The sequence below is a fragment of the Eschrichtius robustus genome, chromosome 16 (genome assembly GCF_028021215.1).
Source record: "Eschrichtius robustus isolate mEscRob2 chromosome 16, mEscRob2.pri, whole genome shotgun sequence".
In the NCBI taxonomy this organism is placed as follows: domain Eukaryota; kingdom Metazoa; phylum Chordata; class Mammalia; order Artiodactyla; family Eschrichtiidae; genus Eschrichtius; species Eschrichtius robustus.
Window position 1 is genome coordinate 26,592,065 of NC_090839.1, and position 16,267 is coordinate 26,608,331.

At 49.0% G+C, this 16,267-nt stretch overlaps 1 protein-coding gene across 5 annotated transcripts in view; it reads right to left on the bottom strand.

Moving 5' to 3' along the window:
* Positions 1–16,267, bottom strand: part of DNMT3B (DNA methyltransferase 3 beta) — a 36,435-nt gene that overhangs the window by 4,757 nt on the left and 15,411 nt on the right. For all 5 annotated transcript variants that reach the window (XM_068523782.1, XM_068523780.1, XM_068523781.1 and 2 more), the window contains exons 4-19: positions 15,972–16,079; positions 14,933–15,058; positions 14,077–14,286; positions 12,566–12,724; positions 10,361–10,468; positions 9,305–9,449; positions 7,355–7,480; positions 7,171–7,215; positions 5,897–5,976; positions 5,473–5,585; positions 4,927–5,110; positions 4,298–4,382; positions 3,234–3,379; positions 2,814–2,904; positions 2,345–2,493; positions 1,427–1,512 (exon numbers count right to left, since the gene is read on the bottom strand). In XM_068523782.1, coding sequence (XP_068379883.1) covers positions 1,427–1,512; positions 2,345–2,493; positions 2,814–2,904; positions 3,234–3,379; positions 4,298–4,382; positions 4,927–5,110; positions 5,473–5,585; positions 5,897–5,976; positions 7,171–7,215; positions 7,355–7,480; positions 9,305–9,449; positions 10,361–10,468; positions 12,566–12,724; positions 14,077–14,286; positions 14,933–15,058; positions 15,972–16,079 — 1,961 coding nt within the window. The remainder of the gene's footprint in view (positions 1–1,426; positions 1,513–2,344; positions 2,494–2,813; positions 2,905–3,233; positions 3,380–4,297; positions 4,383–4,926; positions 5,111–5,472; positions 5,586–5,896; positions 5,977–7,170; positions 7,216–7,354; positions 7,481–9,304; positions 9,450–10,360; positions 10,469–12,565; positions 12,725–14,076; positions 14,287–14,932; positions 15,059–15,971; positions 16,080–16,267) is intronic.

The window sequence follows — 16,267 nt, forward strand, 5'->3', positions numbered from 1 at the left end:
CTCTCATTGTGTTCAGTGCATGTGGATGGCACCTCTTGGGCACAACACAATAATCAAAGTCAGAGCCCCCCTCCTCTGAACAACACCTCAGCTGCCTCCCCACTTCTGCACTCATCATGTGATAGTCTATTATTCTTCCACCATAAACCCTGAGAACCAGAGACACAACTCATCTCATCCGCTTAAAATCTCACGTGAACTCCTGGGTCAAAGTAAATGTGTTGCCATGACTACAAACCTCACATAATTTGGCCCATACTTCGGAGTCCTCAGCCCTCCTCTCACACCCACTCCCCACCCCTGGAACACTGTTCTCCAAGCTGCTCTGCGAATGCCCATCACTGGCCTCCCTGACCCTCTCCCTTCTGCTCTCAACTGCATGTCTCCACTCCATCACTTTGGGTCCTGCTGGGATGAGAAGCCTCCTCATCAACTCTTCCAGTGCCCCCTCCAACCCTGACCCTGAAATCATTTGTCTTCTCTACGCCTCCCCCACTGGCTCTGTGAGAGCCAAGACTGACATCTAGTCACCACAGAACTGGCAGCAGGAACAGAAGTGCCTGGCAGGGTGAGAGCTCAGGAATGGAGTGAATAAGCCAAGTTCATTCCAGACATGGACGTTGCACCATCTGATGGGCTGATAATAAAAATGTAAGACACCCAACAGAAATCCCAAGCTATTCCAGTACCTTCTCACCTCTGTCCACACTTTGCTAAATGTCTGAAAGTTATGCTTCCAACACTTCCTTTTAAAGAAGACTTTTTTTGAAGCTAACTCATTTGCAAGTTATATTACCATCACATTTGGTATCTTAATTAGCAGGTTGGTCTCCGTGAAGCCACATAAAGGAGATAATTAATCCTCAGCCAAGCCACTTGCCTTGTGGCTTTCAACGTGAAAGGACTAATGAAAAGTTGGGGAAAGATCTCAGTCAAGAAAATCCAAGCGAGACAGGCTTTGGGCTACCAATTGTTATCTCAGCTCTGCCACCTGATTGGTCACCACAGGCCTGGTCCAGGGATCACTTCATCTCAGGGGCAGGGAGATTAAGTTCATTTCCCAATGGACCGTATCTGGGAGGAGAGGTGGGGTGTAGAAACATCAGCATCCCTTGCTGGGAAGAAGCCTGCTCCAACACATGGCACTTTTAAGCACCAGGTCCCTAGGCAGAGCAGAAATAAATGTACTGAGGAATCCTGGCCTGAGATTCTCAGGTACTTGGTGTACAGCCTAACAGGCTTCAACCACAACCCTATGGTTGAAGGGGTTGGTCTGAAGCAGAGGGTGAGGGCTTTTCTCAGCAGAGCCAGCTCTTTCTACAAGGTTCCAATGTGTCTCTTTCATTAAGAGTCGATGGTTAATGGCTCATACCATTAGTTATATTAAACTTGGCTGTTACCTGCCCCACTCGGAGCCCCTTGTTACCTGTTCATCCCAGGCAGGTTGCCCCAGAAGTATCGGGCTCTGTGAGCAGCAGACACTTTGATGGCATCAATCATCACTGGATTACACTGCAGGGAGAGAGAAGGGCAGCTGCTGGGAGCCCATGGCAGAATTCAGGCAGCAGACAGGTGACATGGCAGTCCCCTGGCTGTGGAGGAGGCATGGTTCCTGCCAGGCAAGGGACAGACCAATTGCCCTCAAGAATCTGACTGAAGGACATAGCTAGTGCCGCCATATTAATGGTGGGGAAAGAGACCAGATCAGACCGGCAGGTTGTAAGAGAAGGTATCCCCTGGGGCACGCCACGTTATTATAGAATGTACTGTGTACAGTGGTAAAAGCAACTCAAAATTGAAATCCAGCAGGTTGAGATCCTGGTTATGGAAATGCAGTGTTGGCAAAATCTGACTTCTGCCACTGATTGGTCAGGTTCACACGGCATGAGGGAACTGACCAGCCAGTTCTATAACCTCACTAGCAGAACTTAAGCTCTAAAGTTGGGGGGAAATAAGTATGTACATAAAGTATTTACTACAATGCTTGATGCATATTAAACAGTAAATAATTAACTTGCCTGTGGTCCCTAATGCAGAGTTTCTGGGAACAAGGGTGAGAAAAAAAAAACTCTCTAGAGTAAAAAATCTCTTTCATGATGCCTCCAAAAGTAGGTGATGGTTTCATCATCTGACTTCAGTGGGTTTGGGGTGAGGTGAGAGATCAAATGTTTTCCAAGTACTAAAGAGAACCAACCCACTCCATTCCATTACTCTCAGACCTAGCCATGCCCTCCATGGGGAACCCGGAAATCATTCCCAGCACTGGAAGTACCCTACACCCCCGTTGCCAGCAGGGCCTTCATGCTCATGTTATCTTGACAATCAAGACCCCGGGTCCCCTCACCTCCAGGAACCGAGAGATGTCCCGCTTGTCGCCAACCTTCATGGCCACCACGTTCTCAAACATCCAGAAGAAAGGCCGGTCTTCACCCTCCTTGGGGCGTGTGTAATTCAGCAGGTGGTAGAACTCAAAGAAGAGCCGGCCTGTGCCCTCTGAGCCCACAAAAGAAAACGGCAGAGCCAGGTTCAAAACGTTCAGCCCACCCCTCCATATTGAGACCAATGGGTTCCCAATGACCAGCTAAGGCTGATGCCTTACTGTCCCTTCTCCCTGCCACCCTCTGCAATGACAGGCATCAGCACTGCAGTACTCATTTGTATCTCTGGGGACTGGGGAGTCACAATGAGGCATGAACAGAGACAACAGGTAAGTTTGGCCAGAAGCTAACAGCTCCTTCTCAGGCCACTCCTCCTGGACCAGCACTCAGGGGACATAGGGTCTCTTGGGGCCATGGGAAAGAAGGGATGCTCACCATACAGGCCTTTCCTGGCAGGGTTCACATTTGAGAGATCATTGCATGGGCTTCCACCAATCACCAAGTCAAAGGGGCCCCATTCTTCAATCTGCAAGAGAAAAACAGTCAGGGATGGGGGTGAGGATGGAGAGGTGAACAGCCTGGGTTCCAGGTAACCAGCTAGAAGAAAACCCACTTCTAGGTCTTGCTTGGTCATTTCAGTCGTCCAACTCCACTTTTGACCCAAGAAAACCAAATGCTCAGGATATGCTAAGATCTAAATCATTCTGAATGATTTCCAAGTTGCGGGTTTAACACTACAGCTTGATGGAACCAAACCTTCTCTTCTGCCACAACCCCGGGCATGGAGAAGGTGGCAACGTGGCTGTGAGGACGTCGGGGGCTCAGGGAGTGGAGGAAGAGGGGGGCTGCCCTCACGTTTTTCTTTGTGATATTCCTGACGTCGTTCACATATTTGATATTGCCCTCATGCTTAACAGTTCCAACGGCGATGGACTCTTCACACACTTCAGAGGCGACATATTTCTCCACTTTGATGCCCAATTCTTTGAGGACCAAGTACCCTGTTTTGGGGGGGGGGTCGAGGGGGAGAGAAAAGACATCAGGGTTGTCCTGCCAAGGGCCCCTCCTTTCAGTTACTCTAAGCCATCTCCAGAACTCACACCAGACACAGCAAGGCCATGGCAGTCCTCAAGTGGACCCCTGCAGATGGCAGGGTCTAACCCTAACTGCACACTGGGCCCCCCAGGCTCTCTGTGGAGTTTCATGAAGAAAATATGTATGTATAACTGGTATAGCCCACTGGCAGCATTTATTAAAACTGACAGGCACATAGCAAAGGCCCCCCATCTACCGCCCCAGCAGAGTCAGATACATGAATGGGTATCTTCTCCAAAACCATGCTGAGAAAAAAAAGCTTTAAAAACTGTCAGTGTTTTAGGCAGGTGGACACTGGTGAACAAATAGAAGTACAAGTGAGGCTAAGTGCACAGCAACGCATTCTCACTGCTTCCTGCTCTCGTGAAAGGGAAATGTTCCTAACAATTCACCACAGGGCAGTTCTGACAATTAAATGAGTTAAATCAGGCAAAGTGCCCAGGGGCAAACATGCATGTCGGCTATGCTTATTCTATACATGGGAAACCTAGAGGAAACGGGAGGGAACCAAGATTAGAGATGTTAGGAGGAGAGTTGCCCAATTAATAATCTCCAATGTATCTATGCTTATGGAACGGAAAATAATTTTCCAAAATTCCTGTACATAATAAAAAATAAAATGCAGAGGGTAAAATATCCATGCCTTTAAAAAGGACCAAAAGAGGACCAGGTGGGTGAAATGGTGGAGAGGTTTGAGGAGAGAAACAAGGAGCCAGTGGATTTCTCAGAACAGGTGACCAACAGGTACTTCCCAGGGGTCTTTCTTGACACTGACAACGGACACCTGGATCAGGTGAGCATCCCCAGGTGAACCCCTAACTCACCTGTCGCAATTCCGTCAAACAGGGACAAGACTCGAATGGGTCGCCTTCGGTTTGCGGGAATCGCAGGGTATAACTTGGGGGCTTCCTGCCAGGTTAAATAAAGAGGTCATGGAGGTCAAGGTGTGGGTGTGGGGAGGGGGACTCAAGCTCTGGAAGAAGGGCTGGCCTTCCTCTGAGGGACACAAGCCCTGAGCTCTGCCCTTTCTTCGCTGGGATGCCCTGGGGAGCTTTGGCACAGATGGCCCTTCCACCCTTAGACACGGAACAGATGAGGCTCTGACATGGGTGCAAAGTCACCCACAAAAAGACATGTGCTCCTCCATGAACTTGCAGCCCAGGAAAAGCCATATATGCCCACTAAGACTTGGGAGTAGGTCCCAGGCTTCCCTCCCCTCTGCAGTTCCACTAAGACTAAGTAAGTCTGGGTCAGTTCCATCCCTATTTCTTCAGCAGGCCCTTGAAAGAGCCAGGCCAAGAGGGAGGGGAGGGAAGAACACTGCAGCCGCCTGGGAAGTGCACACGGGACAATTAATTAGCCGGGGCTCCAGTCTGAGGCTCTCAGACGCTCCTCCGTACAGCGGGGCTTTGTTTCTGTGAACTCCATGCACTGGGGTGGGTGCCAAACTTACGTAGTCGAGCCCCGGGTCGCTGGTGAAGAAGGCCTGCAGGCGCACACTCCAGTCCTTGCGGCGCCGCAGGACGCCATGGCAGCGCTGGGGCAGGCACATGTAGCAGCTCCAGGGCTCCTGCAGCTTGGCGTCCGCCGCCGTGCCCGGGCCCACCAGCACCTCCAGGCACTCCACACAGAAGCACCTACGCCGGGTGGCGGGGAGGAGGGGTGGCCGTCATCAGGCGGCTCTCCTGCGAGCCCCACCCTCCCCACAGGGCTGGCGTGTGCTGGCTGAAACCCTCTCGGGCCCCCAGTTGCCCCTCCCCATGGGCAGCAAGGCCCTGTGTGCGAGGAACAGCAATCTCTCCCTGGAAACCTGGGCACCCTCGGTCCACAGGCAGCTCTGCGGATCCTTCTCTAGCCCGCTCCCTGCCTTTCTTCAACCCATCCCGACATCCCAGTTCTACTTCAGGGACATAGAACCTTCAAGAACAGGCCCCCACAGATATAATACTGGCTCCGGGCCCCATCCCCAGGTCAGCGAGGCTCCAGTTCCCATGCTCACCGGCAGCAGCTGGTGTTGCTGCAAAGGAGCAGCTCGCGGCCCTCGCAGCACACGGTGCAGTAGGACTGGTAGCCGTCGTCGTCGTACATGTAGAACAGCTCAAGGAACCGGTCCTGGCAGCCAGAGAGAAATGCCTGTGAAATCGGAGACCAGGGACCTCCAGGCCCCGCTCGCTTGCTCACTGGCGGAGGCCCTAGGACGCAGCCACAGAACAGGTCATGGGCGGCCTGGTGCTCTTTACAGGGACAACTAGCTGGGGTCTGCGGGGCACCGCCCCTTGGAGTGAAGGGTGGGGCGATCAGCCCCACTAGAGCCTTCCCTGCCGCCTACACGCAGGTGCTTTAGGTGCTTTATTCTAGGGAAGTGCAGGGAAGTTGAGAAGAAGGGAAGGGGCGGGAAAGTCCAGGGCGGGGATTGGTCTTACCCGGCATGTCTGGCAGAGTCCACCCTCAAAGAGAGGGTGGAAGGACACGGGGTTTTTCCTACCACAGGACAAACAGCTATCTGTAAGAAAGACAGGGATGCACCTTGTGGCAATGACAGCCCCAAGATCAGCTGCTGAAGCCTTGTGTCTCGTTGTTCTTATGTACTCCACGTTAGGAATATGCCAAAGATTCTTCACAATTTGTTCCTTTGACTGTGCTTCAAAGTTGCCATCTCTGTTCCACAGATGGAGAGGCTAAATCGACAGCTCCAAGCAGAAGGTCCCACAGGACAGACAAAGGTCTGACCCAGAAATGGGGGACAGGGTGGTGCCCACAGAACAGAACAAGGAGCAGCTGTGCCAGCAGAGGAACCAAGCTTGGAGGGTCTGGTATGAAAAATCTTTAAAGACTCTTTACAGGCTGGGACTTTTGGAGAATTTGTGGTGATGCCAGTTTGCCTGTTGTCTCATCATGATAGGACTTGCCCGTGACCAATCCTACACACAGCCATGGCTGTAATTTCAGAGCCTGGGTCCTTTTACTATAGGCTATCCTGTCCCTTCACATCAGCAGGTCTTACTGATCTACATCACTGACCAGGTGGACCAGGCCTGCAAAATAAATACCAAGCACTCCCTGCCAGGAAGCAGACAGATGAAGGAGCCTTGGGGGATAGGAGGATCATGGGTCCAGGTTCCCAGAATCAAAAGGGCCTGCTCCAATCGGGGCTCCCTGGGTCAACAGCTCTGTTGTTTTCCTACCCAGCACTGACTATCCACTTAATATTTGTTGACTAAAGGACATCGGGCTGAGGAAGCAATAGACAGCTGTCCTCACACATTCCGAGTTCCGTTAGATGTGTACTGGGCAGTTTCAACTCCAGCAGAATTCCCAGCCAGGGCAAAGAACCAGAGTTGGCTTTGAGAGTGACAGTGGTGAAGTGTGTCTGCCTTTCACCTCAAAGCCAGTTGCAGTGCTTGTTCAGGGGGCTCACGAGGCCACAGATCATGGTTTCAGGTTTTGGGCTCTCCTGGCCCAAGCATCCTCATTTCCATTCTGTCCCCAGGCACACCTCCCGCTCACTGACCTTAGGAATCAGCCTCAGTGAAAACCAGGCAACTCATTCTAAGTAGCATCTAAGTAAGATGCCCACGCCTCGACCTGAGGTCAACGCAGAGTAGGGGGTGGACCTCTGCAGGGCAGACCAGCAGGCCTGGAGCACAGGCTGGGAGCACTACCCAGGCAGGGAAGCCAGCCAGGGATAGGGCCTTACCTTCGAGATTGCTCTTGTTGTTGGAAACATCCGAAGCCATTTGCTCTGTTGAGAAAAGAGAAGGTGTGAGATGAGGTCGGGGAGCCTCTTACCGATCATCTACGCCCTTGCTGAGTGGTCCTCACTACCTGCCCACTTCCACCTGAGGATGGACCATCCCCCAGCCTCCTCGCCCCACAATCACCTCGACTCTGGTCCTCCTCTCCTCGGTCTTTGCCATTGTTATAACAATTTGTCTTGAGGCGCTTGGCTGGGGGGCAGTAGTCAGAGGTGGTGGAGTCCTCAGCTGTGCGTCTTCGCGTCTTGTTCTCTGTGAAAGGTGAGGAGAAGGCAGCCATGGCTGGGTGGGAGGAGGGTGCTGGGAGGACAGGACCCTACTTGCTGTGCCTGGGTGCCAGCTGCATCTGGCCATGACATGAGTCTACCCTGGGTGTCTCAGGTCCCTCCATGGAAAATTTGCATGAGGACGTAATTTAAAACTCCTCACGTAGCTAACCCACGTACAGGGTCTTCAACAGCTGTAGTTGGAAAATACATGCTCTAGACCCAGCACAAAGAGAATTAGGCACAGCTCAGTCTACAGATGAAACCCTGACACTGTCTATGATCCCCAATGAGCTGATAGCCACATGTAGCTACTGAGAACTGGCAATGCCACTTGTACGACTGAGGAACTGCATTTTACATTTAACTTCTACATGAATTTAAAAACTGCAATTGATCCAATTTCTAATGAGAATTTAGCATCCAAATTGAGATGTTCTAAGACACATCAAAAACGAGATATTGAAAATAGGACTAAAAGGTCATGTAAAATATCTTAATTTTTTTTATACTGACTGTTGTAAATGGTAAAATGTTGGAAATAGATTAAGTGTATGATCAATATTAATTTTACTCTTTTTTTAAGCTTCTTAATGTGGCTACTAGAAAACATTTAATTATATTAGGTGGCTACTGTTTATATGTCTATAAATTCCATTGTATTTTTATTCAATCTATATAGTATAATCTATAAGGGACATGGTTAAGTTTGACTCTGACCCTAGGAGAGAAAATTACACAGCCGTTAAAAATCATAAGGACCCTTTAGTGAGAAAATGACATTTAACAGTGCTTATACGATAAATATTGAGAAATAAAGGGAAAGCAGGAATCCAACCAGTGTACAGAAAGAGCTGGAAGGACGTGCACACCCAAAAATATTGCCCTGGAGGGCAGCTGTGAAGGTTGGAGTGAAGGGGCAGGGGTAAGAGTTCAGGTTGACTTTTAACAGATTTGATTCTTTTCCAGTGACCACTGTGTATGCAAAGAAATTGAAAGAAAGTGCAGAGAAAATAGTGCATAGTCAAAAGATGGGGAGGGAATACCGTGTTTCCTTGCTTCTAAGTTCCTACTGCCTGCACGACGAACCTTCGACTTATTAACCACTTTTGGCGGGGAGGGACAAAACAAAACAGAAAACACTGCGTTAAATATAAGGATTATAAGACAAATCCTGGATTTCTGGAGAGTGACAACAAGAAACCACAGATCCCTAATAATGGGGGAAATGCAATATTGGTCAACGTGAGGATAGATGATGCCCCTTTCTGAATGGAGGTGACTTATAGATTTTGGGTGTTTGTGGGGTTTTTTTTAAAACACATTCCAAGTTTTCTCCAATATGCAGAGCTTAATTATTTTTTCCTTTTAAGAAAAGGTGCTAGTGAAGATTCCATCTTGACTCTGTTTACTCAAGCTTTAAGAACAGATTCAGGGAGGCGCAAGAGGGAAGCGATATGGAGATATATGTATACAGATAGCTGATTCACTTTGTTATAGAGCAGAAACTAACACAACATTGTAAAGCAATTATACTCCAATAAAGATGTAAAAAAATTAAAAAATAAATAAAAAACAAAGAACAGATTCAATCCCGGTTATAGGTACTTGACCTTTTGGCAGGAAAGTGTCCAGTGAAACTAGAAAAGGCTAGGCTGTTGGAAAAAACTAACTAAACTAAGGAGCCAGCCAGGGCTGACTGGCTACTGTAAAGCCGGGGTGGGATGAGAGGCAGCAGGGGGTGACTGCATCTCCCCAGGATGCTCCCACCAGCGGCAGCAGGGGTGCTGCCGCAGGGAGCCATTCCCACCTGGTTGCCTGTTGTTGGGTTTGAGGCCCTCGATCCCGGTGGGTTTAAAGCCCCCGTGGGCCCACTCCAACATGGGCTTCAGCTGATCCTCCAGCGAGTCTCCAGGGCTGCTGGGGAAGGTTTTGCCAGCCCGTATCCTGGCTTTCTGCCGAGATAGAGAGAGAATCTGATGAAGAGGAGGGGCGGGTGCTTGCCTGGCCCCACCCAGGGATGCCCCTTGCTGGGGCCTGCATTCCCCTTTACACTGGGCCCTTTCATAGCCAGACAGCTGTCCTGAGCTGTGGTATGTGACAGCGAGGAATGGCCTGTGCAGGGACAGGCCATGGGGGGAGCCTTAAGTCTCCCCACACAGGCACCAGATATGATCTCTTCCCTGTAGGGAACTGGAGTGGTCAGCTCCCTCTCGAGGGCAGAGGATCAGAATTAGCTGTGTCACTTTTTAGCTATAGGAGAAGCATCAGCCAGCACTGTCTCATGGCCTCTGAGAAAGCTCCAGGTTTCTTGTTTTATTTCCCTAATGAAGGTGTGGAGGTGTTAAGTCCTATTTCAGAAGCACCAGGACTTACGTGTCTAATTAAGCACAGAGCTTGTCTCATAAATGCTGGACAGAGGACACTGATCTTTTCAGTTGCAAGTCAAGGTAGAGGAAGGACAGAGCCTGACGGATCCCACAGACAAGGGGAGGAAGCACCTGACCCTCAGCAGCTGCCCAGTCTTGGCCCTGAACCACAAGTTCTGGAAAAGCTTGCTCACTGATTCGAATATCGCCTCCTACTTCCCAGGGCTCCTCCTTCCTCATTCAGTGGGCAATTCAGACGGAGACCAGCCGGGAGCTGGGGTAGCACTAGGAAATCATGGGCAGTCTCAAATCCCTTCCTTCCCTTCCCAGCACGGCCTGTCAGGCCACTGTCTTTTAACCTCCTTCCTCCCTGCTTGCCCCGGTCCCCTCCAACCCATCCTCGGCCACACCGAGGCCTGAGTTGGCTTTCTGTATGTTTCTTGCTTTAACCCCACCCATTCTTGGGGCCAGGCCCTAGCCACCCACCACCATGTTACCTCCAGAGCGTGGTACATGGCCTTCCTGTAAGAGACCAGCTTATTGAAGGTCGCCAGGTTAAAGTGGTGGCTGAACAACCCCAAGGCCACCAACTTATCTGCTGGTATCTAGAAGAGAAAGCCATCATCAACATTCACCTACAGCCTGTGTCTTGGGTGCCCTGGGTTTCTCATGAGCTTATTCCTGGGGATCAGGTTCACAGATATTTTCAGAGCAAATGACTTTCATGATCCCTGGTGTGACCCCCTTGCAGCTCAGTCTTGAAATTCACCATGGATGCTACAATTTTAGGGGTTTTGCACATGTTCTTTCCTCCTCCGTGAGCATGACAAATAGCTGTGATTACTATTTACTGTCTACTTACTTTAGCCTTTTATTGAGCTAATGGATGTGTTTAGAGAACAGTGCCTGGCACAGAGTAAGCTCTTTTTAGTAATCGTGAATTGTTAATACAAGAATTCCACTGGGGCTAAAGATTCATATTCTATAAGTCTCATTCCCAAGTCCCCAGGCCATGCATGAAACACTTGGGTTGCCAATTATGAGATGAAACTGGGCGTTCAGGTTTCAGAGCTGACAAGACATGTGATATTTCTTTCTCCCCAGTGCTGGCACTCATGCTCCCCTCTCAATCTCTAAGCCCAACCACCCATAGGGGTGTTGCCACTACTGGTGAGAAGGAACTGGGATTCAACACAGTTGTGCATGGAAATGCAGGTGCTACCCCAATGCCAAACTGCTTCAATACAGCAAGCGGCCTAAGCACCAGGCCCCATATTGCAATCCCATCCCATAATGCTAACATAACAGCATCTTAAATATTAGCATCAGACGCAGTCTTGCTAAGTCTTGCTAAGCACATTTTATGTCTCACTGGGCCAAAGCAATTACAAACACTCCATGTTTTTTTTCATTTCATTGCACACAAGTCATCGCCCTGCAATTAGATGCTTCAGGGAGAGCACAGGCCCAGGACATTCGTCCTTCAGCTCCCTCTGCTGGCCAAGGAGGACCTCTGTATGCAGACTCTCCCCACCAGGGAGACTCCAGGTCATATTAGTCTTGCCCTTTGAGAACTTCAATGTGTTAATGGCAAATGGCCCAATTTATGGGAAAACCAAAATCTCAACTTGAGGCCAAGTCCCACAGATGTACTAGGCTGGTCCTTCATTCCCACACCTGCCTCCACCCCAGCGCACTTGTTCTGCTGTTCCTCACCTAACCTCTGGACACGTTGAGGGATGCGCTAAAGACAACATCACAGGAAAAGTATCGTTTGCCGCATTCTAATCAAAACCTGGAGGTCTACGAAGGTGTCTTCAAAAGGTGTAAGAATCAAAACAGCCTGATTCATCCCCAACATAGACTCTCATCAAGAAAGATGAGTATTACAACAGGACAACTTTCAAAAATCTATGTACATGAAAAGAAGCCAGACACAAAACAGTACATATTATATTATCTACATAAGTTTGTGTATAATCCAAACTAGTCTATAGTGATAGAAATCAGAACAGCGGTCACCTATGGGAGTGGTGTGTACAGGGAACATACTGCAGAGGTCGAAATGTTCTATATTTAGGTTGAGATATTGTTTACATATGTCCATACATTTTTGAAAATTCATTGAATCATAGATCATTTAAGATCTATGCACCGCACTGTAAGCAAATTTTTATCTTAATAAAGTATTTTTTTTAAATATATATATGTATATACAAAAGGTGAGCTTTAAATGGCTAATATCAATAATCAAGAAACACTGAAATCACCACTCAAAGAACTTTTCCATAACTGTCAACAGGTGACCCTGGATCCATCTCTAAGCCCAGCCAGGGATGTCTCTGCCCCTAGGACTAAATGACTGAGTCAGACACCCCTTCTGTCTCTTCCAGGCTTCTCCACTGGAATACTTCACGGGTATCTTCCCGGGTGGCCACTCCTGCCCCTCAGAATCCATACTGGTGACTCTGCCACAGAGAAATAGACCAACAGAGCCCAGGTGGCCATGGATCCAGAGCTCTGGGCATGTGTGAGCCAATGAGCAAGGGAAGTTTTTGTCCTCCTTTTGGACACACAGAGTCACAGAGTCTCATCCATCTGCAGAAAGAAGGCCGTTATCTTAAAAGGCAACTGTAAAAGGAAGGGAAGGAAAACACTGTGGGTCTGCAAGCCCATGAAAGCTCGCCCTGCCCTGGACTCACCTCGGAGAACTTGCCATCGCCAAACCACTGAACCCACCGCATGCCAGACATTGCCTGACGCTTGGAGGTGGCCTTCCAGGACACCACCATGGCAGGCCACCAGGAGAAACCCTTGATCTTTCCCCACACGAGATCCCCTATTCCAAACTCTTTCCCGTCCTGCAAGAAAAACCACATGAAGGAATCGCAATGAGACAGACCAGTTGGGCCAAGGAAAAACCCTGCCTGTCCCACTGACCCCGATGGCAACTGCCTCGGAGTCCAACACAGGGCTTCCTGCAAGTGCAGGCAGAGTTCCTCAGGAAATTCCCTACCTCCAACACTTCCTGGTTGAAAATTCAGTGAGAATGGCTTGAAAATAAGGGGCAGAGCATGGGCAGGTTTGGTTGTTTGACAGGAACGTGGGGTTTTTTATATTGGATCTATAATATGTAACCTGTAACATGTAACCTAGTATCTGGAAAGATATTAACTGAAAACTCACAGGAAGTAAGATCAGAGTAAAAAACCTGGATATTCCCACCACAGGCCATCAAATGGGATATTACAAAGCCATTAAAATGCAAAAAATTTGGCCACTTGCACATAAAAACTTGCCATAAAAGGTGAGATGCCCATGGAATCATGCAGGTTATTAAAATGTATCTATAAGATCTACTCTGGGACTTCCCTGGTGGCGCAGTGGTTGGGAGTCCGCCTGCCAATGCAGGGGACATGGGTTCGAGCCCTGGTCCAGGATGATCCCACATGCTGCGGAGCAACTGGGACCACGCGCCACAGCTGCTGAGCCTGCACTCTAGAGCCCGCGAGCCACAACTACTGAGCCCATATGTCACAACTACTGAAGCCCGCATGCCTCGAGCCCAAGCTCTGCAACGGGAGGGGCCACAACAATGACAAATCTGTGCACCGCAGCAAAGCATGGCCCCCGCTCGCCACAACTAGAGAAAGCCCCCATGCATCAGTGAAGACTCAATGCAGCCAAAAATAAATAAATTAATTTTTAAAAAAAGATCTACTCTGAAGTCATGTACATGGAAAAAAGGATTTCTACATGATATGTGTACATACATATACACACGCATATGTAGCAAAGCCTGAGTGAAACCAACAAGCTCAACTGGTTAATTATGAACAACCGTAGACGGATTACACAATACAGTGGATTATAGACATGAAAGTGAGGCAACTCCAGTTCCTAATAAGGGAAAGAAGCAGATCAACAATTGTATATGTAAACATGATGAACAGAATTATGAATTATGTATACAAGGTATATATATTTCTAGGTACAAAGATGTCATGTTCAGAAAATCAGTAATCCGACGGTAAACTAATCTGGTGCTTGAGTTATGTCTAGGAGATAAGGATATAGCAAGGACCATGTAGCATATGAAAAATGTACTTGGCAAATGAATTCAAATATTATGATAAAAGTGACAAAAACCGTAGTAAGTCACCTCTGGGTAAGTGTTCCCTTTTCCCTATATTCAGCCCTTCCCCAGTGGTACCTGATACTCAGTGCTGTCTGCATCTCTGCCCTCTGCGTCCACCTGCGGGGACTCCACGCTCTCCTGCTGGCTGTCCTGGGCCAGGCGGGCATAGGGCGTACTGCTGCTCTGGGGCACCACATCATCATCTGTGAGGTCAATAGTGAGGTAGGGGCTGGCAGGGGACAGCCATGGCGTGCCTGCAGATGATCCTGTCCGCCGCCTCAGGGACTGTGGACAAAAGGACACATAGCTTGGGCCACAGCAGACCAGGTGGGTGACCAGAGACCAGTGGTACCCCCAATGTCTTCCCAAGCAAGCAGAAGTGAAGCAGAGTGAAGACCTAAGTTAATGAAACAGAGACCACCAAGGATGGTTTTCCAGGAACAAGTAAGTGTCCCTTAAGTGGCGAGAGAAAGCAACTTCCTTAAGGACAAGGACAGAATCGTTATCCTCATCAGGATAACGAGTGATGCTCAGAGAGGGCTCCCTGGTGCCCAGCCTTGCAACAGGAGTCGAGAGTTGCTGTAACCCGTGGGGTTGCCTGAAGAGAGTCACTGAAGATACTAAGGAGACAAGACAGTTCTGGAATCAGTGGTTTGAGCTTTTTCCGAGGAGGAGTAAGAACCCAGTCAACAGACAATTCTTGCATTCCCACCACGGTTCCATCCAGGGATCAGGCCAGGAGAGAAGTCATCAGGCTTAGGAAGAGCTTACCCAGCACCCGGGAGAGAAAGGAAAGGTAAGACCCTGAAAGGATGATAAGTGTGAAGAAAGGAAGCAGGTTATACAGCGGCCACTTTCCGTGGTGTGGTGAGAGGGGCAGATCTTCCAGTTAGAGACTGGGGGCAGGGGTCTGAGCGTCCGGGGAACCAACCCTGGTAGCTGAGAATTCCACGGGGGACTCGTCCACGTGGTTGCGGCCCTGCCGGCCTCGGGTGGAACGTGGGGAGGGCCTGTGCCTCTCCCGGCTGGAGGTACTGTTGTTATTTCGGGTTCGGACCTGGAAGCAAGAGAGGATAAGCACGAGGCCTTTGGTGAATGGAGGCTGGGGTCTTAAGACAGGGGGCCCAGAGGACTGGGCTTGAGAGGCAGCCTCAGGCCAACAGAAGTGAACAAGGTGCTCTAGCAGGAAGGGATTCTGGACTGGTCACTTCCCACCCAGAAACTCCCCACTTTGTGGGATAAGGGATCAGGGTGGCCAGCAGGGCTGCCTGACAATCTACAGCAGGTCCCAGTCTGCCTGCCACAGCTGAAACTGGCACCTGCAAATGGAATTGAAAAATAAAATCCAAGTTTACTCTTAATCAAACACTTTTCTTTTCCAAAAGCATTATTACTATTGTTGCATTCCTCCCGAAGGTACTGGATCATCGAGACGGATGAGAAGCCCTTATGCTTCCTTCTCAAAAATGGCATGAACTTGGGTGTTGCAGACCTGTGTTCAAATCCTGCACACAAGAGTTAATGTTTAACCTTGAGTAAACTACCGGCGTCTTCTGTCACCTGTAAAAAAATGGGATGATACACATCACATGGGTGAGATTATCAACTGCACCTGCCATGGTCACCAAGTGTCAGCCTGCTTTCTAACAGGCTGGGTGACCATGAGCAGTAATTGCCTTCCCATTTCCAGATTTTAAGTCACAGAATCCACCTACAGAAGCGACTCCCAAAGGTAACTGGCAGTTGAATCATCCACCTGCAAACTATCACCCTTGGGCACTTCTTAGAGTGCTTCCCAAAAAAGTAGAGAACTGCCACGTGAAAACCTTCACAATGATAATTCATGAGCTTTGCTATCATTTTCCAATTTCAAAACATTTGTTCAAAGTTCCCCCAGGGAGATCCTGGACAAGATTTTTAATGCAGGCTGATGTGTGGTTGAAGTGTCTTGGCTTAGGGCTGGCACTTACAGCTGGGCTTTCTGGCCGAGTCCTGGTTTCACGGAAGAGTTTTGGCATCACTGGAGTGTCGGAGCCATCTCCATCTTCCCCTTCGCCATCTCCGTCGCCCGTCAGATCCTTTACAAATGAAACATTATGAATTTTAGGATGTCATATAACCAAAATAGTTTTAAAATGAAGAGCCAATCATATAGAAAACAATCATAATATTGGTCTGAGTGACTTAAAAAGATTTTCAACCTCATTTTGTTCAAAAAATATTTTGCAATGGCTTACCACATGATCATGAATTCAAGAGAAACCTT